Source organism: Ctenopharyngodon idella, chromosome 5 (genome assembly GCF_019924925.1).
Source record: "Ctenopharyngodon idella isolate HZGC_01 chromosome 5, HZGC01, whole genome shotgun sequence".
Classification (NCBI taxonomy): domain Eukaryota; kingdom Metazoa; phylum Chordata; class Actinopteri; order Cypriniformes; family Xenocyprididae; genus Ctenopharyngodon; species Ctenopharyngodon idella.
Genome location: NC_067224.1, coordinates 30,857,102 through 30,881,536, shown reverse-complemented (window position 1 = coordinate 30,881,536; position 24,435 = coordinate 30,857,102). Strand labels below are relative to the sequence as shown.

General features: G+C 37.4%; 2 protein-coding genes across 6 annotated transcripts in view; one reads left to right on the top strand and one right to left on the bottom strand.

The window, feature by feature from the left end:
• The first annotated feature begins 499 nt into the window (after window positions 1-499).
• Window positions 500-6,678, top strand: arpc5lb (actin related protein 2/3 complex, subunit 5-like, b). Its single transcript, XM_051893326.1, has 4 exons — window positions 500-902; window positions 5,495-5,566; window positions 5,666-5,842; window positions 6,054-6,678. The coding sequence occupies exons 1-4, from the start codon at window positions 762-764 to the stop codon at window positions 6,114-6,116; spliced, it is 453 nt and encodes a 150-aa protein (XP_051749286.1). The 5' UTR covers window positions 500-761; the 3' UTR covers window positions 6,117-6,678.
• Window positions 6,679-7,526: 848 nt separating this feature from the next.
• Window positions 7,527-24,435, bottom strand: part of scai (suppressor of cancer cell invasion) — a 37,734-nt gene continuing 20,825 nt past the window's right edge. For 4 of the 5 annotated variants that reach the window (XM_051893272.1, XM_051893270.1, XM_051893271.1 and 1 more), the window contains exons 3-17: window positions 18,507-18,602; window positions 18,201-18,287; window positions 18,013-18,111; window positions 17,730-17,826; window positions 17,249-17,347; window positions 16,390-16,542; window positions 16,112-16,252; window positions 15,862-15,963; window positions 14,134-14,212; window positions 13,232-13,331; window positions 13,022-13,103; window positions 12,524-12,596; window positions 12,214-12,387; window positions 11,972-12,072; window positions 7,527-10,435 (exon numbers count right to left, since the gene is read on the bottom strand). In XM_051893272.1, coding sequence (XP_051749232.1) covers window positions 10,289-10,435; window positions 11,972-12,072; window positions 12,214-12,387; window positions 12,524-12,596; window positions 13,022-13,103; window positions 13,232-13,331; window positions 14,134-14,212; window positions 15,862-15,963; window positions 16,112-16,252; window positions 16,390-16,542; window positions 17,249-17,347; window positions 17,730-17,826; window positions 18,013-18,111; window positions 18,201-18,287; window positions 18,507-18,602 — 1,630 coding nt within the window. In that variant the 3' untranslated portion in view covers window positions 7,527-10,288. The remainder of the gene's footprint in view (window positions 10,436-11,971; window positions 12,073-12,213; window positions 12,388-12,523; window positions 12,597-13,021; window positions 13,104-13,231; window positions 13,332-14,133; window positions 14,213-15,861; window positions 15,964-16,111; window positions 16,253-16,389; window positions 16,543-17,248; window positions 17,348-17,729; window positions 17,827-18,012; window positions 18,112-18,200; window positions 18,288-18,506; window positions 18,603-24,435) is intronic. The other variant, XM_051893274.1, reaches the window with a different exon arrangement.

The following is a 24,435-nucleotide window of genomic DNA, read 5'->3' as shown; positions in this document are numbered from 1 at the left end:
AGGCTTTCGATCAAGGGAACCCGTGCGCCGCTAACTTCCGGGTTGGCCTACAAAAACACGTCATCTCTGAGGTACTCTATAGACCTTATGTAGCCCCGCTCCTTTTCAGCGCTGCGCTCATTGTCTTTTGACTTCCGGCTTGTATTTCCACATCGATCTTTTTTATGAAAGAACTGCTCATTTTAAAATCTTCCCGGTCTACTGACATTTGTTAAGACATCTGCTTTAAACATAACAATGCTCATGATAACTTTCATTAACTCTACAACAGGTAAATCCACTTCACCAGCTAATTATTCTTCAACAGCGATGCCATAGAAATATACAGAAATATACAAAAACGGAAGTTCAAAGACAATATTCTAAAGATGGCGGCGCGCTTGTTTCTCTGGTAAATAAGGTCTATATTCTCCTGAATAAATATTGACAGAATTTTAATTTTGGGTGAACTGTTCCTTTAACTGTAAAATCCCTTCACACACTCCCACTCAGTAGGTGGCAGTAGAACTCAAGCTTTGCTATCACACCTTTCATAATAAATATGCGGCTCAGCATCGGTACACACTGAAACAGCTCATGTGCTGGTGTGTGGTGGTATAACACACTGAACGCAACCCACTTTGACTAATCTACTCGTCCATCTTTGGATGTATTTCAATGTGGTGTCCCTGACGCCGACTACAACCAGAGACTGAAATCTCCCATTGGAGCACAAACGCTGTTACAGCACACGGGACCGCTGGTGAGTGACACTGGCCCCGATGGCCAAGAACACGCTGTCTTCGCGCTTCAGAAAGGTGGACATTGATGAATTCGACGAGAATAAATTCGTGGACGATCACGATGAGGCTGCAGACCAGCAAGGACCCGATGCGGTGGAAGTCGACAACCTTATCAGGCAATATCCTTTAATGTGAGCGCAGTGTTTTTGGGGATTGAGACATGAGCGTGCGCGCCTCACTCAGTACAGTACTAGGGCATGGTGACGTGATGGTTGTGCTGCTTTGTTTACAAGATTTTAACATTGCGTTTTTTTGTGTTCATTTAAGCTGCAGCGACAGTTTGTTATTGTTTATAAGTTTATATAAAATGTATAACGATTTCCACAAAAATATCAAGCAGGACAGATGTTTTTAAAGTTAATAACAGTAAGAAATGTTTCTTAAGCACCAAATCAGCATATTAGAATAATTATAGTTTACGTAATATTATAGAGGAAAGTTAACTATTTATAACGCGTATAATTATCTAATTTAATCCCAATTGCTGCCTAGCTAAATGAATATATGTATTTTACTCCTTGGATAGCCTAATGAAATTCATTTCGTGTACTTTTTGAAAAAGATTTAAAGTTAGTGAAAGTATGTTTTATGCCTTGTTACAACTATAAATGTTGGGGGAAATGGTCAGTTGCTCAATAAGGCGCAACAGAACGTTGCAAACAATAGATTAACGTTTTTGAATAGTCATCTGTGAGGGGGATCATTTGATGTAACAGTAAATTTCATCATGTAAATCAATAAGTTACTTATTCTAAATGGAACTGTTTTTCCAAAGGTCATAAATGTGACCACTGTATTATGACATTTTAAATACCATTTATGGAGCTTTAACACAGACATTATCTTTTAGAGAGGTAAACTGGAAGTAAATAGCAGGTCATGTGAATATTTACAACAGCCATGTAAAAATGAAATTGAAGACATTCTTTCATTTATTTACAATTGAGAACTCTGTATAAAATATATCAGAAACTGTTTTAGACCCTTAAAATCTCAAAATACACTTTGTTTACAAATGTAACCAATAGGATAAAAATGATTAATTTGCATTCAACAGTTGATGGGCAGCTTATTTTTATTTTTTTAGAAGCAGTGAAATGTTTCTCCTTATTTGAAGTGGCTTTCAAAATTTAATTAATGTGACTGAATATTAACTTTTATTTTATATTATATAATGTATTCTTGTATTCATTCAGCTACTAAGAACAAGAGCGGTCTGACATCTCAGATATATCATTCTGTCACAGTGTTCCAATTAGGTTAGACTGCGCTCATCGTAATAGGCATATGAAGCAAACAGTCATCTGCATTGTTTCACCATAATAAACCTGGTAAGGAGGGTTGTGAATTCACACGCTATTGTCACGTTGCCATTCTTGTTTCCTTGTACTGTATAGGCTGAGGTATACAATGGTGTGATTGTCTGTGTGTTCTTTCTGTTTGTTTGTGATCTCCATGGTGCTAGTTTTGCTCATCATAGGTGAAATGTGCCCAAACATGAACTCCTCTAGTTTTTGTATGAAAAGCTGTTGCCAATAATGTGATCATTCATTCTGCTGCTATTACCCTCTCTGAGTTGTCTTAAGGGGTTGGGATTTGGCCCTGGCAGGATGTGAAATGAAATTTGGCTTCCATATCTGAGGCCAGTCACCTCGTGACTTCTCCCCTCATTGTGCCACTGCCCAGAGACCTCTGATTTGCATCGGGCTTCCTCTTCCTCTCTGCTCTGCCACCATGGTACCTGGTTTAGTAAGTTCCTGCTGATGTTATCTTGAGTTGATTTGGTGGAGCAGCGGAAACCAGCGAGACCGAATATTTTACGCAGAGTTTACTCTCACATGCCACAACTAGGAGATTCATTGTTCCAGTGTTTCTCACCTGTAATAAGCACTTATTAACCTTCTCTATGGACAGTAGAGTATCATGTGAAGGTCCTCTAATGTGAGACCCTCAGGCTAGATGTGCAGCTTTTGAGTATGATGGTCTGTTAAGCAGCTCTTCTGTGCAGTGGGGCAGAATGCAAAAAGCTTGATCTTGCTGAACTGCAGGGTGTTATTATTAGAGTGCTTAGCTGCACTTTGAAAAACAAGAGGTCCCACAGGAACCTTACATGCTCCCTGTAGAGTTTGATGGTGTTTTGAAGGAATCCTTGGCAGTGCATGCTTTTACCACACTCTTGATAATGGGGTATATATATATATATATCAGGGGCGTTTCCTCCGAGGAGGCAAGGGAGGCAGTGCCTCCTCAAAAAAAAATAGGATGAGAAAATAATCCATATTACATATAAAAAAAACAAATATTACAAATTATGACATTAAAAAGAGCGCAAGTCACTCGTATTTCTTAAGGAACACTGCACAACAGCGACACCCGCAGGTAAAGTTACAGCAGGAGTCATGCCTCCCTTTGCTCTCATAGAAAACCATCAGACCCCTGGCGTGCGGTGGGTTTTGTGGGGGGTAATTGAGAATGAATGGGGGAAAGTCACGTGAGAGGAGGCAACGTCTCCATCACGCCATGATTGAATGTAATTGGTTATGATTGGATATGATTGGCTTGTGCGATAAATCCCACCTCTTGTTTACGTGCACGATCCGCGCGTCAGTTTGAATGAACAAATGATGGCGTCAATGGGAAGACTAATTGAAAAGTAAGTAAACAGATCACCCAGTTAGATATTACCGCTTTATGTCACATCAAAATCAAACTTGAAATGGACTGAAAACATGATGACTGCGGGGTTTTTAGTGCATTCAGCTTGGTGAAATTAAAAATACAATTCGTGTCTGTGACAGACAGTGTTTACGGAGCATGACTGATGATCCAAAATAGCCTAAGTTGACTATTAAAAAGAAAAACATCAATACACAAATAAAATATATTGCTTAAATTATTATTGCCTTTAGTTATTATTTTGGAATGAATGTAGAAATGCTTAAAACACTAACTTGATGACTTGGTTTTGATAAATAGAACATTACTACACATTACTTATTACAATACATTGTTAATGTAAAATTACAAAATAGAATTGTATTTGGTTTCTTTTTTGATGTAATGTAAAGTAATGTTCATTTAACAAGGAAGATGTGTCAACGTTAAGAGTAATGCACATGAATTTACATTGATTCATAAATAAAAAAATTTGCCTCATTTCAGAACACCACTGCACGCCACTGAGATATATATATATATCTCAGTGGCGTGCAGTGGTGTTCTGAAATGAGGCAATTTTTTTTTTTATATATATTTTGTTTATATATATATATATATATAATATAACATACAATTTTATAAATTTATATATACAATTGTTTTTTTTTTTATTCTACACTATTTAACTACTTCAAAAGTTTGGGATTGGTAAATTTGTTTTAATGCTATTGAAAGAAGTATCTTATGCTCACCAAGGCTGCATTTATTTAAACAAATATACAGTTAAAACAGTAATATTGTAAAACATTATTACAATTTAATAACTGTTTTCCATTACAAAATGTAATTTATTCCTGGGATGGAAAAGATGAATTTTCAGCATTATTACTCCAGTCTGATCCTTCAAAAATCATTCTAATATGCTGATTTAGTGCTCAAAAAAACATTTCCTGTTATTATCAATGTTGAAAACAGTTGTGTTGCTTATTTTTTGTGGAAACCATGATTTATTTGAAATAGAAACCTTTTGTAACATTATAAATATCTGTCACTTTTGATCAATTTAATGCATCCTTGCTGAATAAAAGTATTAATTTCTTGCAAAAATCTGCAATCTTACTGACACCAAACTTTTCATGTGTGAAGTTAACTGGAAGTTTTTGAATTCTCATTTATGGTTCTCTTGAGACTGGTTATTTTGGGACATGTTCAGTTGTCTTCAAGCAGTAATGCAAATGTGAGTGTGTCTCTGACAAAACTTAATTTAAACCATGTAGACACATCCGCCTTGTAAAATCTTTCATGGTGTTTGTCATGAAAAAGCAATAAGGCACATGAGTTCCTTTTTATGTCTTATTTTAATTAATGTCTTTATTTTGTTTCTGAATAGCTGAGTGAATTGCGATCTTTATACTGCAACTAAAATCGAACAGTCTCATATTACAATGCTTTGATTGAGAAAACACATCCGGTGTTGGATACGTAATCCCAAACTTAAGTGGAACATCCTCAGCACAGCACGGAAAAGGACATCTGGAGACAAGAAGTTAGAAATATTCTGGAACACAAGGGCGTTGAAAGACGAGTGCCTTGAGACTCAAGAGTTTTCTGTTTTGCTTCTATGTTGAGGCCTTCTATTTTTATTATTGAGGTCACAGCGTCTAAAATTTGAATAGTTAGATTAAAAGTTGATATTAATGTCTCATCTAATTCGGAGACTGAAATTAAACTAGGGATAGCCGTTTGTCTCTCCATATTAATGCAGTGTGTCATTCACAGTTGTTGGAGAATGCATTGGCAAGCAGCTGCAGCGTACCAGACAATCAATCATCCGCGTTCCTAAGAGTTTAGTCCCGTCTGAGAGAATCATTTGTTTTGAGTAATTGCTTAGGGTTCAGCTTGAGTGTGTGTGTGTATGTTTGTGACAACTTCATCCGAGAAACCTAATTCCCCTAGTCAGCTTATGCAAAATTTAAAGCTTCCTTTTCAATTTACTGTAGGTATGATAAAAGCTAAGACTATTGATTGTCTTCCATAACCAGCTCTAATGCACAGGGGACATGATGGCAGCCCTTCATATTGCTCTTAGGAACCCTCCAATCAACAGCAAGAACCCAGCAATAAAGGTACACAGACCGTTTTAACAAAAACTTCTTTTCAGAATGAAGTATACAGAGCACAGATTGCACGACTGCTTGAAATACGCCATCTTTTCATTCCCTCAGGAAAGAGCTCAGACTGTGGTATTGAGGGTGCTGACATCATTTAGGAGCAGCGATATAGAGCCTGCTGTTAAATCTCTCGACAAGAATGGAGTCGATCTTCTCATGAAGTATATCTACAAAGGCTTTGAGAGGCCTGTAGAAAATAGCAGTGCCATATTGCTGCAGTGGCATGAAAAGGTACACCCAAGCTGTCAAATGTGAGGTGTAAGGGGCATTTTGTATTTTCATTTCACTTTTTTTCACTCAAGTTGTCACATTTCAGTCAGTATTTTACAGTGTAGGCACAAAAACCATCAGATATGTAATACATATTTTTGGAGGGCTATATAGAACATGAATAAAAAATTATTTTTTTAATGGTTTTTTTTTTTTCTGTCTTTTATAACAGGCATTTGCCATTGGAGGACTAGGCTCTATTGTTCGAGTTATGACAGCCAGGAAGACTGTATGACTACCTGAGCAGACCTGGAAACAATATCGCTAAGAGACGCAGAGGACATGAGGCAGGTTTGCCTGTTACTTAAAGGAAAGAACATGAGGCCATCGTTTTGAATGCTACTGCCTTGAAAAAAAAAACTGAACTGTAAACAGTAGAGAAACACCAAAGCACTTGTTTCAAACTGAAAAAATATGCTTGTGTAAAAGTGAAGTAACATTCATGTCAATATATCATAAATTATTCTATGATATACTGGCATCAAAAAGATTTCAGTCACACATGGTTTTTTGAGGGGAAGACAAAACAATCCCGGTGTACATGCTATGAGGAACATGGTGAATACAGATCAGGTGACTGTGAGCAGCAAAAGTGAGTCAGTCCATATGAGGTTGTTATTTGATTAGTTAGATTTAATCAATGTTTTATTTTCTTATTTTATTTCACATCTTTGGTCCCATACTCCTTTTTGTTTTTGTGCAAAGATTTAATAATGGAACCAGTGATGTACACCAAAGGGGTAGAGTGGGGATCGTTGTAAAGTGCCTGCTACAATAAAGTAAATGGATCTCCTTTATGTTGTCATCTGTGGTGATTTCATTTTAATATATTTATGCAGAGTATGAACATGTCATGATTTGCCTCACCAGCCATATAATAAAATGGTAATACTGTACCACAGACTTGTCTAAACTGTTGGACAGCTTTATCAGGATGGTGACCTACAGAAGCAGGAAAGGCAGGGTAATTAAGATAACAAATATCAGGAAAAGAAGATAAAAAGGTCCTCAAAGAATTCTGAAGAATGTGCTACTGATAACTTCTATCATGCCAAGACCAGTGCTCCTGGGATATCATTCATGAAACACAGTGCTGTAATCTCACTGCTGGGCGGCACCAGGACCAGGAGCTGTATTCATCTATAAATATCAAATGTTTGTGTATGGGCTGAATTGAATATTTGGGGTCTTTTTTAGGGATGCACTGATATTAAAATTCTGTCCAATAATACATTTTGTTGCAACCAATAACTGATAAATGGTCTATTAAATCATACAGTATTTTGTCTAAATAAAATATAAAAAATTCAGTCATTTAAATGCTAAAAGAGAATTTAGACATCACAACATTTATAATTGATATTGGAGTTAAAATTAATATTGAGATTTGATAAAGAATTCATTTAAGTGTTAAATTATTAGTGTTTTTTAATGATAAGTGTTAGATGATGGCAGACATAATCTAATATTAAAAAAGACAAAATGAGCATAATTAAATATCCAAAATGGGCCAACACTAATGAATGGAATATATGTATAAAATCTATAATTTAGATTATATTGATCTAAAATATCATGTCAACTATTCTTAATCACTTGTTTTAGTGCACATTTACTAACAGAATGTATAAAGGAACACCAAAAATTAAGCAAAACAGTCATAAACTTTTTAATATTCTTAAATAGCATTCTTAAAAACAAAAAGCTTGCATGTTTTGGTATCATCACTGTTTTTTTTTTTTTTCTGCATTTAACAACAAACATCAAATATAATTTGGCAACAGATAAGACAAAACAGTTAAGTGATTAAAAACACATGACAATTGGACAATGCAAGTATGTTCAACTAGCAACTCTAGAACCCCTTAACTTATAAAGAAAGAGTATTCTGACCATTACATCACTTTTGAAAATGTTCCCTCCCACAACAGTAGGAACTGGTAGAAATCACCCGTACTACACCTTAGATCTGGCCCCATGTTGACAATAGAAAACAAATGCAGTTGATTTTCTTTCTGTTCCTTCCAATCCTGGCCACTAATGCATTTACAGCTTTCATTAAAATGGTGCAGAGGGCATCAACATTTAACAGATTTGCTAAATAACATGCATCTACTACAATAATGTGGGCAATTGGTAAGAAAACGCATAAATAAACTTATTTAAAAAGGGTATTGCATTTTCCCCTAAATTTTAAGTTGGTAGGTTTCTGTTGTGGTACATTTCACGTACAAGTGCTTAAAGTCCGTATTCACCCCTGTGCTCTCAGGTGAATGGTGCGGTGTGAATACAGCACTGTCCCGGGACAGTCTGAGCGAGAACTTACAGGGCTAATTTATAGGATGCTGAGAAGTTAAGATACTCATACACACATACTAACACAAATTAAATCAGGCAAAAACATTCGACAGTCCACCAGTCAAGGTCAGACAAATAGACAGAGAGGAAACGGTGACATCCACCATCTGTTTCCCTCTTCATCTCTATCCAGCCCTCCTCCTTTTGGCAAACTAAAACAGCATAATAAAAAAAGCTAGGCCATGAAACAATTTGTGCCTGCAAGAACCCGGTTGTCTGTGTAATTTGGGCAGTGGATATTCCATGTGAAGTTTGTTTTTGTTTGGCAGTGATTTGTTCGTTTGCAAACTTCTCTCTTTTTATACAAGAGAATTATTTAAAAAAAAAAAGGCAAGTGGAAACAGCTATGACTTGAAAACGTGCAAAAATATATACTAGAATAAAGATGGCGGTATTTAACGGGACCTTGTGCTCTCCACATGCAAGAATCTTTTGGTCCTATTCGAATGGCTATGATCAAACTTGCAGTTCAGGGGAAGAGTTGGTAAACGTTAAAAAATCATTGTCATGTGTGCCGTTTCACAACAGAGATCACAGATGGAAAAAAGGATGAGCTTTTTGCCAAAAGTGTGACATAACAGAATGATCAGACATGCCTCTTGCCAACAGCACAATAAATAACATCAGAATCAAACTTAAATAGTGCAAGTAAAGTGCAAGGCTGTTATTGTAATCATTATCATTGTAATTATATCAACATCGTGACGTAATGAACCGAACGAAACACTGATCACATCACTTCTTACTAGACCAACGCAGTGCACTTGTCCTTGAGACAGATGGGTCGTGAAGGAGGGACGCTCTTATGCCATGATCCTTGGAATGTCAGCTGACTGCACTTGTGTGAAGTGGCGGGAGGGTGCGCAGTTGAGACAGTGGCATGGTCCATTCACAGATTAGACAAAACACTGCCCCTGTCACATGCAGAGGGTCATCTTTTCACAGATCTGCCACGACGAACAACCCAGACAGACACACTTCTCTGCATCACATTAACTTCTTATAGAACTATACATATATTTATATATATATAGATATATACACAAATTTGTACTTATATACAGGAGTACGCCTGTACATCTCTGTGACACTATAAAAGAGAACTTTGTTGGCTATTGGCGTCCACTGCACACATGGAATAAGACATCAGGTTATTACATCAGCTATGCAAGTATGGGCTTACCACACTACTGAGGCATGCTAAAAAAGAATCTCTTTTGAAGAAACGCTCAATAAAATGGAGATTCTGGTGTCAACGTAGCGATTAATTAAGAACCGGTTAGCTGATGACCACAATAACCCAAAAGAGGCACAGCGCGGTGGACCTCCTTCAAAAGGCCAGGCTAAAGTCCACGAAATTTGTGTCGAGACGAAAAAACGAACACGTTTTAATGAACGAAAACAAACAAGAAAGGCAAGACAGAGCAAATAAATGCAAACATGCTGCACGGTCCCTACGGAAAAAAGTTGTGTAAACGTTGCAGAGGCAAAGTGTTGAGAAGGAAACTTCTTTCTCCAAAATGTATTTTGCCAAAGCCTTAGGCTCATCTTTTTGGAAGAATCTCCCTGGAATTACACCAATTGACATTAAAAAATGTTTCTAAGTCTCCTCTGTTATCTTGTGCTCTCTAATCACCTTCAGAAACGACGATAGCTGCCCTCAACAGGTCTGAACGCCCGTGTGCCTGCGCCCGTACACTCATACGGTACATGCATGTAGTAAATCTCCGTGTTCTCCTGTATGTTGGGAGCAACGTTTTCGCATCTGGGTGTATGTAGTTCCTTATAATCTAGAAATACATGTGAACTTGACAAACTGTAAATATCTGCCCACAAAGATGAGATATTTTCTCTTGAATAGTTATTAAACTATCTAGATCTAAATGAGATTAGGTTAAACAACCAGCTTATTCAGAAGAAACTACCTACAACTTGTGTATGCGTGTATGGACTTGAGCATGTATGTGTGTGTGTGTGTGTGTGTGTGTGTGTGTGTGTGTGTGTGTGTGTGTGTGTGTGTCTGGAAGTTGGCATGGTGCCACCATGTGGTCAATAGTTATCCAACATGCCATCAGAGAAGAGGTTTTGCACGTCCAACATGGCCGCCAGCTCCAGCACATGTTTCTGTAGAAGGCTGCTCTCCACCATCTCCTGTTTCGGCAGTGGGGGGTACGATTCTGGAAAACTCCTCGCTTCCTGTAACACACGCACAGAAACAGCATCCTCATCCAACTGCTTTGTGACAACATCTTGAATAAAACATGGCTCAAAAACTGTGTTAAACTGCTGCAGTCTTATAAACGTGATCTCTATTTGCTGTTATATTCTGTCACTTAAAAAATTACACTCATCTGAAAGGGTTTGGCTCTGAAAAGTTTGGGCCTGTTTACACCTGGTCACTTCATGTGTTTTTACTGACTTATCTGATTCCACTTGGCCACATAAATGTGTCACCACAAAACGGATATAAATGCGATCTTCAAATCCTGCGCTATATGCAAATTTAACAGAGTTCACACCAACAAAAGCAACAAATATAAGATGCATTTTATTAATCATCACCTAATTTCAAGGTCAAAGACTGCAATAGGACAGTGACATCAGCACTGGTAAAATCATTTAGTGTCACTAGTTTTAATGAAGCTGATTGCGTGTTGAGCGTCTGCAACAAACTTTCAGTTTCATTTGTGGCAGTTTGCATGTCGGCTTGCGTATTACAGTAGCACACTTTTATTTTTTGTTAACATTTTGGGAGGAGAAAAATTTACATATGTGGTTTCAACAACCAGATGCTTTTACACTTGTCCAGTTTCGTCTGGAATGCGTCTCAAGCCACCTTCTGAGTGGTTTGAGTGATCAAATTTAAATGCTTCTCGAAAGCGTTTTGGTGGGCACTCACACCTAGTCTTTTATGATCAGATAGCTATCTGATCAGAGAAAACGCATAAAGTGACCAGGTGTAAACAGGCCCTTTGATGTGACATTGACTTGATTTGATTCTACTTTCGGAGGACCTGAATCTTTTTTGGTGATGTGGCTGCAGTTTTCAGCCAGTAGTTCTCAGACTGTGGAGTGTGTAGTTCCACCAGGAGGTTAACAATACATAAAATGTATATTTCAAATGATGATTTTTCAGTGTCGTATAAATGTTTTATATATGTTTAATGCAGCTTTGTATGTCTAAGAATCTGAATATCTCACCTAATTATTTTCAGGATTGTGGGATACAAAGAGTGTTGCTTTGGCAAATAACTGAAATAAAATAAGTTTAAGTAAAAAGAGTGCAGCAAAAAAACAGGTGATTGATATAATATTTTTTTTTTTTTTTTTTTTTTTTTTCTCCCTATTGGACCTCAACTGAAGTCAATTTCCTAAAGGCAAGCTTTCAAGAAACACTGGATTCACACTGAGAATAGTAGCCCATTAATAAATGTAACCAGTCTGTTTCAAGAAGAAGTTTAAAGATTAGCTGCAATACTAGCTGCATATTTAAAAGTATATTTAGTATTTATTTATGTGAACTGTACTGCATATTTACACATGACTAATATACCCAAAATGTTTTAAAATGATTAGACTAGTTCTTAAAAATATTTGTTGCTTTAATATCAAGTTCATGAGACAATTATGACAAGTATTGACAAATGAGACAAATATTTTTTCACTAATTATTATGAATCAAATTGTGTTTATTATAGTAACATATATAATATTAATTCAATTCAGTCTCACCCGAAAGAGCTTGTGTAATCGGAGCGTGGTGCAGCAGAACACGAAACGAATCATGAGCAGACGCAGAAACTCATCGCCATAAAATTGCAGATAGGCCTGATCTGGAAGACAGACAACAGAAAAAGTATGAAATATATACAGTATCTGTCCATTGGTCCAACCTGTCACTGATGTATAAAAATAAATGAAAGCATAAAAAAAAAAAAAAAAATACCAGGGATAACGGCACATATTGGCATTACCTATAACTCGGGAACTCGTGATCATCTGGCCAATGTCATGGAAAAACTTCCGCAGGAGTTCCTGGGCCTTTTCCCACAATCCATAGCGCATGCTGCTCAGTCCACAGACAGACAGGAAGCCCATGAGGGGGTTGTAGAGAAAGAGAGTAAACAGACTCCCACGCTGAGACTGGTCTATGAGCAAGAAAACAACAGTATAAAAATACAATAGACAATCAATATAATAACAGACAATCTTACTTCAAGGGGAAAAAGCTAAGGAAATTTTCTTTTCTCCCAACACATTGTCAAAACAACAAAAAAAGGAGACCTTGCATGCTCTTCGGATATACTGTCGGAGAAAGCAGGCATACAAGTGGTTGGCCGAAAAGATTGGAGAAATTCTGTGAAAAGACAGGAAGAAGTCAGACATGAAAAAGTCTATTTAATTTTTAACAATAAATGACTCTGTTAATGAAAAGGTGAATGTGTTATAAATGTACACTAGGGGGCGCTCCATTACTGAACAAAGCAGCCAACTAAAGAAAATCAGTTGAGAAGGAAAAACTGAAACAAAGGGTGGTCAAATCAATCTATGAGTAAAAAGAAAAAAAAACTACAACAGAGCTGTCTTAAATCCCTATTCAAAGTATCTTACTACTTATGTTTATTCTAGTCAAGAAGTCAGATTTTCTTATTTATAGAGTAACCACATGGCTGCTCTTGAATAATAAATGGCCTCATGATGTCACAGAATGCTGCAATGATGGAACAAATGTGAGCATGTGCCGTGTGACAAAGAAAGAGAGACGGAGAGTTTATGTCTCACCTTATAAGCTGTGCTGTTGGATGAGTCGACAATGATAAACAGAGGTTTCCGGGTGAAGGGGAAAAGATCTCCTGGGTGGAGGCTGAAAAACAAACATTTGTGCATGCATGCGTGTTAAAATAACACCTCAATGTCTCAAACGTGTAGTAAGCACATTTTGGTTTCTATGTACAGTAGGCTAGCACAGAATGGATGTCAATGAAGGCTCACCAGTGCATCTCTTTTTGTGCCTGATTTCTCTTCTGCACCATCTCACCGTTGACCACATCTCGGTTAGTGTTGGTAAGGACACCTCCAAAGTCATAAGGTCCTGTAAATAAATGTTAAATGTGATGTGTAATAATGATGGGACAGATTTTACTCCTTCCCGTATGCATCGAAATGTTGCATCATGATTCTTTTTGCAAGTGGGACAACTTTTCCGGGTGGATCAACTTTTGTATTCAGCAAGGATGCATTAATTTGTGTAAATTAAAACTGACAGTAAAGACATTTATAATGTTACAAAAAATGTTTCCATTTCAAATAAATGCTGTTCTTTTGATAATTAAAAATCAAAGAATTTCCACAAAAATATTAAGCAGCTCAAGTTTTCAACATTGATAATAATAAATGTTTCTTGAGCACCAAATCAGCATATTAGAATGATTTCTGAAGACTGTTTTTTAATGCATTTTTGATCAAATAAATGCATTACGGTGAAGATAAGAGACGTCTTACAAAAACATAAAACAAAATCGTATGATACCATACTTTGGAACACTAGTGTATATCATTTCTGTGGGTGAAATTTCCTTTAAAAAAAAAGTAAGAAAAGTAGGATTCCCACTTAGCATGTTCATGATTTACAAGATTAGATATTATTGTGCACAGAAAAGGCTGGTAAGTGATTTGAATCTGTGTTAATGCAGATTTGTTTTGAACATGACAGAATGTTTGTGAGACAAATCATACATGACATTACTCAAGTCTTCCTCTAATGTGATTGACTGAACAGCGTTACAAGAGTGCTTATATCTAGTTAGTACTTATGTAAATATTAAGAGAACAATATTCCATATCATCCAGTGATGTCAGGCAGAACAACAGTGTGCAAAAACACCTCGGCATACCTTCACACTCTGAGCGTCCAGTTGGGAAAACTCCAGTGGCAGAGAGATACACCAGCAGGACACTATTGGCTGGCAGCTCCTAGCAATGAAAGAATCAGTGAAAGAAAAGAAAACTTTCAATGACTATAACAAAAAAAATTAATCCTTTAAATTGGCTAATTAAATCAGAACACTTACAATACTACAAATGGTAAAGCAGTGTCATAGCAAGCTTAATTATTAAGTTCAGTGGCACACTAAGTGCTGCACAGCAAGAGTCTCTCAGTACTGCCCTTAAGACTAATAATACATTTCAAAATATAACATTTAAGAATTCTGATGCAATCTTTGCACATAGGGATACACACACACACAAACAGCTAAAGACAGGAAATTGTTAAAGAAGCACATGCAAGAGCCTTATTTGTCATCATGTATCTAAACAAAATATGAAGCAAGATGAAAAAAAGGCCTAAAAATAGGAGTGTCTGAGAGTTAAAAATGAACTGCTATACAGCAAAAGCGTGCAAGGATCTCAGTCATGTGCGTGTGGGTTTTCCTCACACTCTTGAAGTGCTACGCTAAAGCAGAGCAACAGGCAGAGCAGATAGTAACACGCTAACACCCCTGTAGCATGCCATGCTGCCACACACACACACACACTCACACATGAGGTGTTACTCTAGAAAACTGAACAGAAAGTAGCGCACATGATAGACAATAACCATAATGCAATTATACAGGAAATACCTGTACAATTGTTTAATTTTTTATGTATCTTTGCCCTTGACTGTTATAATGAGATCCAAAAACTTTAAAGGCCCCATAAAAGCATATAACGAGCCATGTTAATGTGTTTCCTATTGAAACAGGTTTAGGTGAGGAGTATTAAAGGGTTTCTCGTTTTTTAAAAAGCCAATAGGCTGTAGTCTAGCTATGTGTTTTAAGTTTTAGGGGGAGATTGGGCATAAATTTGTGTAGTGCAAGATATATTTGGTGTGTTTTTGCAGAAGAGAAAGACTGTAAATTTTAAATAAACTATTAAACTTTTGAACAGTAGTGTAAGTTTAATGTTTTTGAAAGAAGCTTTTTTATGCTTAATTTAAGACTCAATTTATTTTATCAAAATACAATAATATTGTGAAATATTATTACAATTCAAAATAACTGCCGTCTATTTTGATATATTTTAAAATGGAATTTCTGTGATGCAAAGCTGAATTTTCAGCAGTCATCAGTGTCATCACTCCAGTCTTCAGTGTCACATGACCCTTCAGAAATCATTCTAATATGGTGATTCGGTGCTCAAAAAACATTTCCTATTATTATCAATATAGAAGACAGTTGTGCTGCTTAATATTTTTTTGCGGAAATCATACTTTTTTCTGGATTTTTAAATAAACAGAGTTCAACGAACAGCATTTATTTGAGATAGATATTTTTTTAAAACAATGTGAAAGGTGTCACTTTTCTAAATAAAACTTAATTTCTTAAAAATTAAAAAACATACTGACCTCAATGGTCAGGGACTTTTGAACAGTAGTTTATATTTGCTAAAAGTACCTTTTTGTCATTTAAGAGTCCACTGGCATAGCATATATATCACATTTGATTTAAGCTTAATCGCTATGATTGAAATGTCACTGCTACAAGGTCTACGCAAATATAGAGTCAGAACAGGACGTAAATGACAGGATGGATGGACAATAAATTGACAGGTGCTAAAAACTGCAATGACATCAGACAAACCTTGAAGGAGGCAGACAGGAAAGTGTAGAGCTGGCTGAAGGTTGGTTTGTAGAGGAGATATTTATGAGGGTTCTCTCTCTTGGCAGGCTTTTCATTGGGCTCCTATAATGAGAGAGATAAATGAGTGAGAGAGGAATAGAGAGACACCGAGAGCAGGTGGAGTGAGAAAGAACAGTGAGAGGGACACTGAAAAAGGTGAAGTACTGAAATAGCGAGGGAGGAAGGGTGAAAATACTCAGAAACACTCAACATAGAGAGTGACAGGGAGAGTGTAAGAGTCTTCTCTTACAAGTGTCCCTGGTTTGGAGCTTTGTGTGGCCAGGTTCACTGGTTCCCTCTCAAGCGCTTGAAGCATACGAAACATATCGATGGTCAGCTCGCTAAACTTCACCTGCAAACCAGGAGAAATTCAACCATTGCAAAAACCAATAGTTGTAACCTACACAACAAGTTTGAAGTGTCTAATCATTTACATAAGAAAGCACTGCTTGAATTTGACATATTATGTAACTTGTTCAGTACTCCCACCTGATTGTTACAGTTGCCAATGATGAGTGCATCTGCCAAGGTGAGCTGGCCAACCACCATGCCCTGTTCAAGAGGGGGCACACCTCCCTCCTGCAACCGATTGGATATGACCACCACGGCATTGTCATCATTTAGGATCATAAGAGGATCTGCCTGTGTAGGTAGAAAAATAGTTGATGAGTAAGGCACAAAGGTAAAGAAAATATGAATATTTGTCATAAACAGTCTTACAGAGTGAACTACATCAGACATTTGTAATAGTAAGTCATGTAAGAAGAGGTACTAAAACATCTGAGATATTGTTTTTTAGAGAGCACATTTGATAAATTTCAACATGAAATAAAAATTAAACTGATTTACTATACACTACTTTTCATTAAGTTTAAAAAAATATTATAATATTATCCAGCACAACTGTTTTCAACATTGACAATAATAAGAATGTTTCGTGAGCAGCAAATCAGCATATTAGAATGATTTCTGAAGACTGGAGTAATAGCTTTGCCATTACAGGAATAAATTTCATTTTAAAATATATAAAAACAGAAAGCAGGTTATTATAAACGGTAATAATATTTTACAATAATACTGTTGATACTGTATTTATGATCAAATAAATTACCCCCAAACTTTTGACTAGTATTGGTCTGACTGTGAATGATTTGGTGTATATTATTCCAAAAAATGCTTCATATTCTTTCTTTACAAATTATAATTTCTCAATGACTTTTCTGTTGATGTACACAATATTTTTTATATTATGAAAGGGGGTTGTGAATAGCATTTCATGTTAACTTTAATTGTGCAATACTAATGACACTTTATGCACATTATAGACTTCTTAAAAAAAAATTCTTACCTCCACAAAAGCAGCAACTTCTTGCAGCACCAGGTTCCACTCTAACTGGTCCTCTGTGTTGAAGCGCTGGGTGTAGTCCTCAATCTCCTCAGACAGCTCCTGCAGAAAGACACCACAGATGGTCTCAGACACACTGATATAGACCATACTGTGTTTTTCTTCTTACGAACAGTGAATTGTTGCCAGTATATTTATTAGTCCTTTGTAAAACCAAATATAAATTAAAAAAAAAAAAAAAAAAAAACATTCATTTCTATAATTATGAGTATATGAGTAATGGCTGACAGTGTGTCATTTTACTTAAACAGTGCCAAAATTGATGAGGCATGAATTTTGTATTAATTCCAGCTGCATAACTAGCCAACAGACTGTCCATGCTGACTGATCCTTTGGCAAGAACCTCTGTTCGACTGAATACCTATAGTGAGCCATGAACTAAAAATGTGTAATTGGTCCATTTGGTCTGCCATCCTTGACTTACCTTAACTAGCACTTTAACCAGGTCCATCTTGTTGAGCAACAGACAAACAACGATAAACCGAGCATAATACCTCAGCTTTTTTACAACCAGCTCAGGCCTGTGGAAAGGAGATGGGACAAGATCAATGAACTGAAGAGAATACCATATAAGACAGAAATTAACGATCTTTACTGCTTTACTTGCTCATAAGTATATTACTTCAAAGAACTTTCCAGAACATAATAAATAAAAATCAAGTAAACATCAACTTTGTTCATTACAGTTCATTGTAGCTTCTTTTCACCTGTCTTCTTTGTTGACTTGGTGGTAATATGATCGCTGGCGTATGGCCGAATAGAAAGAAAAGGCTTCATTTAGGTAGCTTGTTTCTGATGTACGGAGGCTGAAGAATACAAAAATAATGTGCAAAACAATTCTTGAAGCACACTTTGAAATAAGCTGAATAAGTAGTTGTGTTAAAATGTTCCTTACTAGTAATGGTAGTACAGCTGGCCAATTTTCGAGGCCACTTCACCTATCTGCCACCTCTTGAGACCATACCGGTTGTCCAGGACTTGTCTATTCTCCAGTAACATAAACCCAAATAAGAATCATCAAGAATCATCTGTCATTAATGTTGACATCATTGGTGCAGAGGAACTATCAGAGGGAAGTTTGATCATGCATGTTAAATTTTCAGTCTTATGTAGTTCTAAGACAAAAAAACTGCTTTATTTTTAAGCTTTTGGTAAAAACAGACCTTTCAGTTTCAAAAATAGATCTATCTAGAGGGCTGACCTGTGCTGCTGCTGAAACTTCCACAGCTTGGTGTATACGTCAAATGTTCGGCCAAAATAGGACTGCCACTGCTTGTGTCCATATTGAGGCAGATCCCTGCAGGAGTGTGAGAGAACAAACAAGAGAAACACAGCCAAATTTACTTAATTCTCCTCATTTATTGGTACTCAAACAACAATTTAACAGGTTTAGGAATTTAAGCCATTAAATCATAAACAAAATCAAAACAAACCAATTTTTAAATGCTTGTGTTTACAGTCGATATTTGGAATTGACAGGTGTACATCCATTTACAGTTGATTATAAGAAAAAGGCAGGGTTTAAGCATAGTAAATGATTGGCGAAGTTTAACACATTTTGATTTACAACATTATACACTGCCCGACCAAAAAAAAAAAGTCGCTGTTTGGATTTAAAGGGGACCTATTATGCCCCATTTTACAAGATGTAAAATAAGTCTCTGAGTGTGTATGTGAAGTTCTAGCTCAAAATACCCTACAGATAATTTTTTATAGCATGTTAAAATTGCCACTTTTTGGGGTTGAGCAAAAACGCGCCGTTTCAGTGTGTGCCCTTTAAATGCAAATGAGCTGCTGTGCTTGGCCTAAGAGGGCGGAGCTTCAAGAGCTCATTCTCCAGTGCAAGGAGTCAGTCAGGACGCACTATAATGTCAGAAACTGTGAATATATGCTGCATGGAGATAGCACAGGTATAGTTTAGTTCAATTACGGTTATACAGTATCTCACAGAAGTGAGTACACCCCTCACATTTTTGTAAATATTTTATTATATCTTTTCATGTGACAACACTGAAGAAATAGCACTTTGCTACAATGTAAAGTAGTGAGTGTACAGCTTGTATAACAGTGTAAATTTGCTGTCCCCTCAAAATAACTCAACACATAGCCATTAATGTCTAAAACACTGGCCACAAAAGTAAGTAAAAATGTCCAAATTGGGCCCATTTAGCCATTTTCTCTCCCAGGTGTCATGTGACTCGTTAGTGTTACAAGGTCTCAGGTGTGAATGGGGAGCAGGTGTGTTAAACCGGTCACTGGAAGTTCAACATGGCACCTCATGGCAAAGAACTCTCGGAGGATCTGAAAAAAAGAATTGTTGCTCTACATAAAGATGGCATAGGCTATAAGAAGATTGCCAAGACCCTGAAACTGAGCTGCAGCACGGTGGCCAAGACCACACAGCGGTTTAACAGGACAGGTTCCACTCAGAACAGGCCTCGCCATGGTCGACCAAAGAAGTTGAGTGCACGTGCTCAGCGTCATATCCAGAAGTTGTGTTTGGGAAATAGACGTATGAGTGCTGCCAGCATTGTTGCAGAAGTTGAGGGGGTGGGGGGTCAGCCTGTCAGTGCTCAGACCACCACACACTGCATCAAATTGGTCTGCATGGCTGTCGTCCCAGAAGGAAGCCTCTTCTAAAGATGATGCACAAGAAAGCCCGCAAACAGTTTGCTGAAGACAAGAAGACTAAGGACATGGATTACTGGAACCATGTCCGGTGGTCTAATGAGACCAAGATAAACTTATTTGGTACAGATGGTGTCAAGCGTGTGTGGTGGCAACCAGGTGAGGAGTACAAAGACAAGTGTGTCTTGCCTACAGTCAAGCATGGTGGTGGGAGTGTCATGGTCTGGGGCTGCATGAGTGCTGCCGGCACTGGGGAGCTATAGTTCATTGAGGGAACCATTAATGTCAACATGTACTGTGACATACTGAAGCAGAGCATGATCCCCACCCTTCGGAGACCGGGCAGTATTCCAACATGATAACGACCCCAAACACACCTCCAAGACGACCACTGCCTTGGTAAAGAAGCTGAGGGTACCTCACATCACCATTTATTTTCATCAAGAAGTGCACCAATTTTTGGTCAAGATCTTGTATTGACAATGTCAAGGTCTGGATTCAGAGGTGCCAATTCATGTGTGAAAAAGATTCTTCATGCTCCTTCCCTTTCACAATTTGAGCCTGATGAATCTTGACATGGTCATCCTGGAATATGAGCATGATGTGTCTTCCTACATGGTTGCTTCCGAAATGAAAAGCTACACACTCCACCAATTAGGGTTAGAAGAAATGTTGCCAAACATATAACATGTTAGAAACATAATAGTCACTGCAATAATGGTCCAGTCATAGACTCTTAAGAATTTTCCTATTTAAATCCAAACAGCGACTTTTTTTTTTTGGCCAGGCAGTGTAGTTGATAATTATGAGGTCAAAAAAAAGACATGGATGGATGTGTCATTCACATAAAATCAACATGGATTTCAAAAATAGATACTTTCAATTTAAAGAAAGAACTGATATTGAAGGACCTCGTCAAAGTTGTTAATAACCATAATTACAAAAACTGAAGCAAATATAAAAAAGGTGTCCATAACACTAGAAAAACTCATCACAATTAATTTGCTTAAAAAAAATAAAATAAAAATAAAAAAAGTTTAGCAAACAAGTCAAATAGAGACTTCCACAATACAGATAATAGATTCTTCTGCAGAACACAAAAGAAGATATTTTGAAGAATGTTAGTGACCAAACAGTTTTGATGACCATCGACTTCCATTGTATATAAAAAATAAAAAAAAACATTTCTCAAAATATCTTTATATTCCACAGAAAAAAAAAAATAGTCATACAGGTTTGGAATGACATGAGGGTGAGTAAATGATGACAGAATTTTCTCTTTGTTTTTTTGTGAACTATCCCTTTAAATGTACAACTGTATATAGAAAATTAGACTAGGGATATGTTATTTTCCCTTTATTACCAGACTTCTATGCAATGGAATTTGCTTTATAAATATTTTCAAAGTACTGTGACTCATTGCTTTAATCACCGGTTCACTATAATAATCAAGGTTGTATTCAAACCAAACCTACGACCTCGATACCCACATATCATTATATAAGGCATTTCTGCACCTCTGCTTTGACACTCTTATTGCAAGACATCATTTTGGACAACAGCAGATGAGCCTTCCAAATATACAAGTGGTCATGGTTGTCATGCACTTAATTAACATCATCATGACAATGATGACAAGACATTGGTGGTGGGGGAGAGCAAAAACGGAGCAATCAGAGAGAGTCAGAAAGTGTGAGTGGGTTAGAGTGTTTGGGCAGGGCTGTGGTGAGTCATAGCGCAGATGATGTGAAGGAATTTGACGAGCTATGGCAATCAGCTGGAGAAGTAGCTCTTTTGCCTCCTCCGCCTCTACTCGCTCTTTTTCTCTTTATTCCTTTCTCGTCCTTTTCCCCCTGAACCCTCCCAAAACACCTCTAGGCCCTATTGTTATCATCAGAGGGTTGCTATGACAACAGAAGCAGGGACTGGGGAAGGAAGGGAGGTTGCGAATGCAGCAGGTAAATGCAAAAGCCCTCATTTACACATGCTCACACATGATTACAGTAGATGATGCTTCTTTTATGAACCTGTAACGGATCATTCAGGGAAAGGCAAGGGGACAAAAATGAATGTCAAAAAATAAATCATGTCCATGAGACATAAAAAACACACACACACACACACACACACACATCATGCAATGCAATTAAACACCAGCACACAGACACGCCCCCTTTCATTCATGCAGACTCGATGCAACCCAGCACTGTATTTTATTTCCACAGCTTTCATTCACAATGTGCATTCACACATGCTGTAAAGGTTATAGAGATGGATTTAAGATTTATGGTTCACCCGGTTGCCCTTGTGGGCTGCAAGAGACAAGGTCAGGAAGGAGATAGGTGCAGTCATTAGGCAGGGCTTTAATTTCACTACACGCACCATTAATTTCCCATCCTCACTGACAGCATTAATACCCACAAGACAGATTCACTGGCAGAGCACAGCCAGGGACAGACCTGTAAATTAGGGAAGGAGGAGAAAGGAGGGAGAAAGGAGGGAGATAGGATGGTGTATGTGTGCAGATGGGGTCAGATGTGGTGTAGTTGAGTAACAGAGAAATATTACATCTGTACAGTATGGCTGAAGTCCAATGTGTTGATGATTCCATTATTCTGAAATATATTCTAGAACTGACACTCCCAAAATGTTAGTTTAACCAAACAAAAGAAAGTCTACTAACACTAAAGGAGCATTATATTGGTATTTATATTTATTTTTTATTAAAAATATATATAATATATTTCTAAATATTTTATATATATATATATATATATATATATATATCTCACAAAAGTGAGTACACCCCTCACATTTCAGCAACCATTTTAGTATATCTTCTCAAGGGACAATACTATAGAAATAAAACATGGATATATTTTAGAGTAGTCAATGTGCTGCTTGTATAGCAGTATAGATTTACTGTCCTCTGAAAATAACTCAATATACAGCCTTTTTGTCAAAATAACTGGCAACAAAAGTGAGTACACCCTAAGTGATAACAGCTGAACGTTGTTTAACCATGCAAAGCCACATGTCCTATTCATCATGTTCATGTTTTTGTCTGCTTGACAGGACCATACAAATTTGTGTATCTTGTATTAGAGCAGTTCAAATTTGGTGCTTTGAGTACAATTCTCTCATACTGATCACTGGATGTTCAACATGGCACCTCATGGCAAAGAACTCTCTGAGGATTTGAGAATTAGAATTGTTGCTCTCCACAAAGATGGCCTAGGCTATAAGAAGATCGGTAACACCCTATAACTGAGTTACAGTACAGTGACCAGGGTCATACGGAGGTTTTCCAAGACGGGTTCCACTCGGAACAGGCCTCGCAAGGGTCGATCAAAGTATTTGAGTCCTTGTGCTGTGCGTCAGGTGCAGAAGCTGGCTTCAAAAAACAGACGCATGAGTGCTGCCAGCATTGCTTTAGAGGTTGCAGAAGCGGAAGGTCAGCTTGTTAGTGCTCAGACCATACGCCGCACACTGCAACAAGGCTGTCATCCCAGAAGGAAGCTTCTTCTGAAGCTGGCTCACAAGAAAGCCTGCAAACAGTTTGCTGAAGACAACCTGTCCAAGAGCATGAATTACTGGAACCATGCCCTGTGGTCTGATGAGACTAAGATAAACTTGTTTGGCTCAGATGGTGTCCAGCATATGTGGCAACGCCCTGGTGAGGAGTACCAAGAAAACTGTGTCTTGCCTACAGTCAAGCATGGTGGTGGTAGCATCAAGCTCTGGGGCTGCATGAGTGCTGCTGGTACTGGGGAGCTGCCCTTCATTGAGGGGAACATGGATTCCAACATGTACTTTGACATTCTGAAGCAGAACATGATGCCCTTCCCTTCAGAAACTGGGTCAAACAGCAGTTTTCCAACATGACAACGACCCTAAACACACCGCCAAGATGACAACTGCCTTGCTGAGAAAGCTGAAGGTGAAGGTGATGGAGTGGCCAAGTATGTTTCCAGACCTGAACCCTATTGAGCACCTGTGAGGCATCCTCAAGCGGAAGGTGGAGAAGCGCCATGTGTCTAACATCCAGCAGCTCCGTGATGTCATTATGGAGAAGTGGAAGAGGATCCCAGCAACAACCTGTGCAGCTCTGGTGAATTCCATGCCCAGGAGGATTAAGGCAGTGCTAGATAACAATGGTGCTCACACAAAATATTGACACTTTGGATACAGCTTTGACATGTTCACTTAGGGTGTACTCACTTTTGTTGCCAGTTATTTAGACAATAAAGGCTGTATGTTAAGTTATTTTTAGAGGACAGTAAATCTGTACTACTATACAAGCAGCACATTGTCTACTCTAAAGTATATCCAATTTTCATTTCTATAGTATTGTCCCTTGAGAATATATAATAAAATGGTTGCTGAAATGTGAGGGGTGTACTCACTTTTGTGAGATACTGTATATATTATATATATATATATATATATATATATGTATGTGTGTGTGTGTGAAAATGTATAGATTTTGAATTTTCTATACT

Coding starts and splice junctions, on each gene's coding strand:
- arpc5lb (XM_051893326.1), top strand. CDS start 762: ATGGCCAAGAACACGCTGTCTTCGCGCTTCAGAAAGGTGGACATTGAT. Junction 903..5,494: donor TCGACAACCTTATCAGGCAA/TATCCTTTAATG, acceptor CTCTAATGCACA/GGGGACATGATGGCAGCCCT. Junction 5,843..6,053: donor TGCTGCAGTGGCATGAAAAG/GTACACCCAAGC, acceptor CTTTTATAACAG/GCATTTGCCATTGGAGGACT.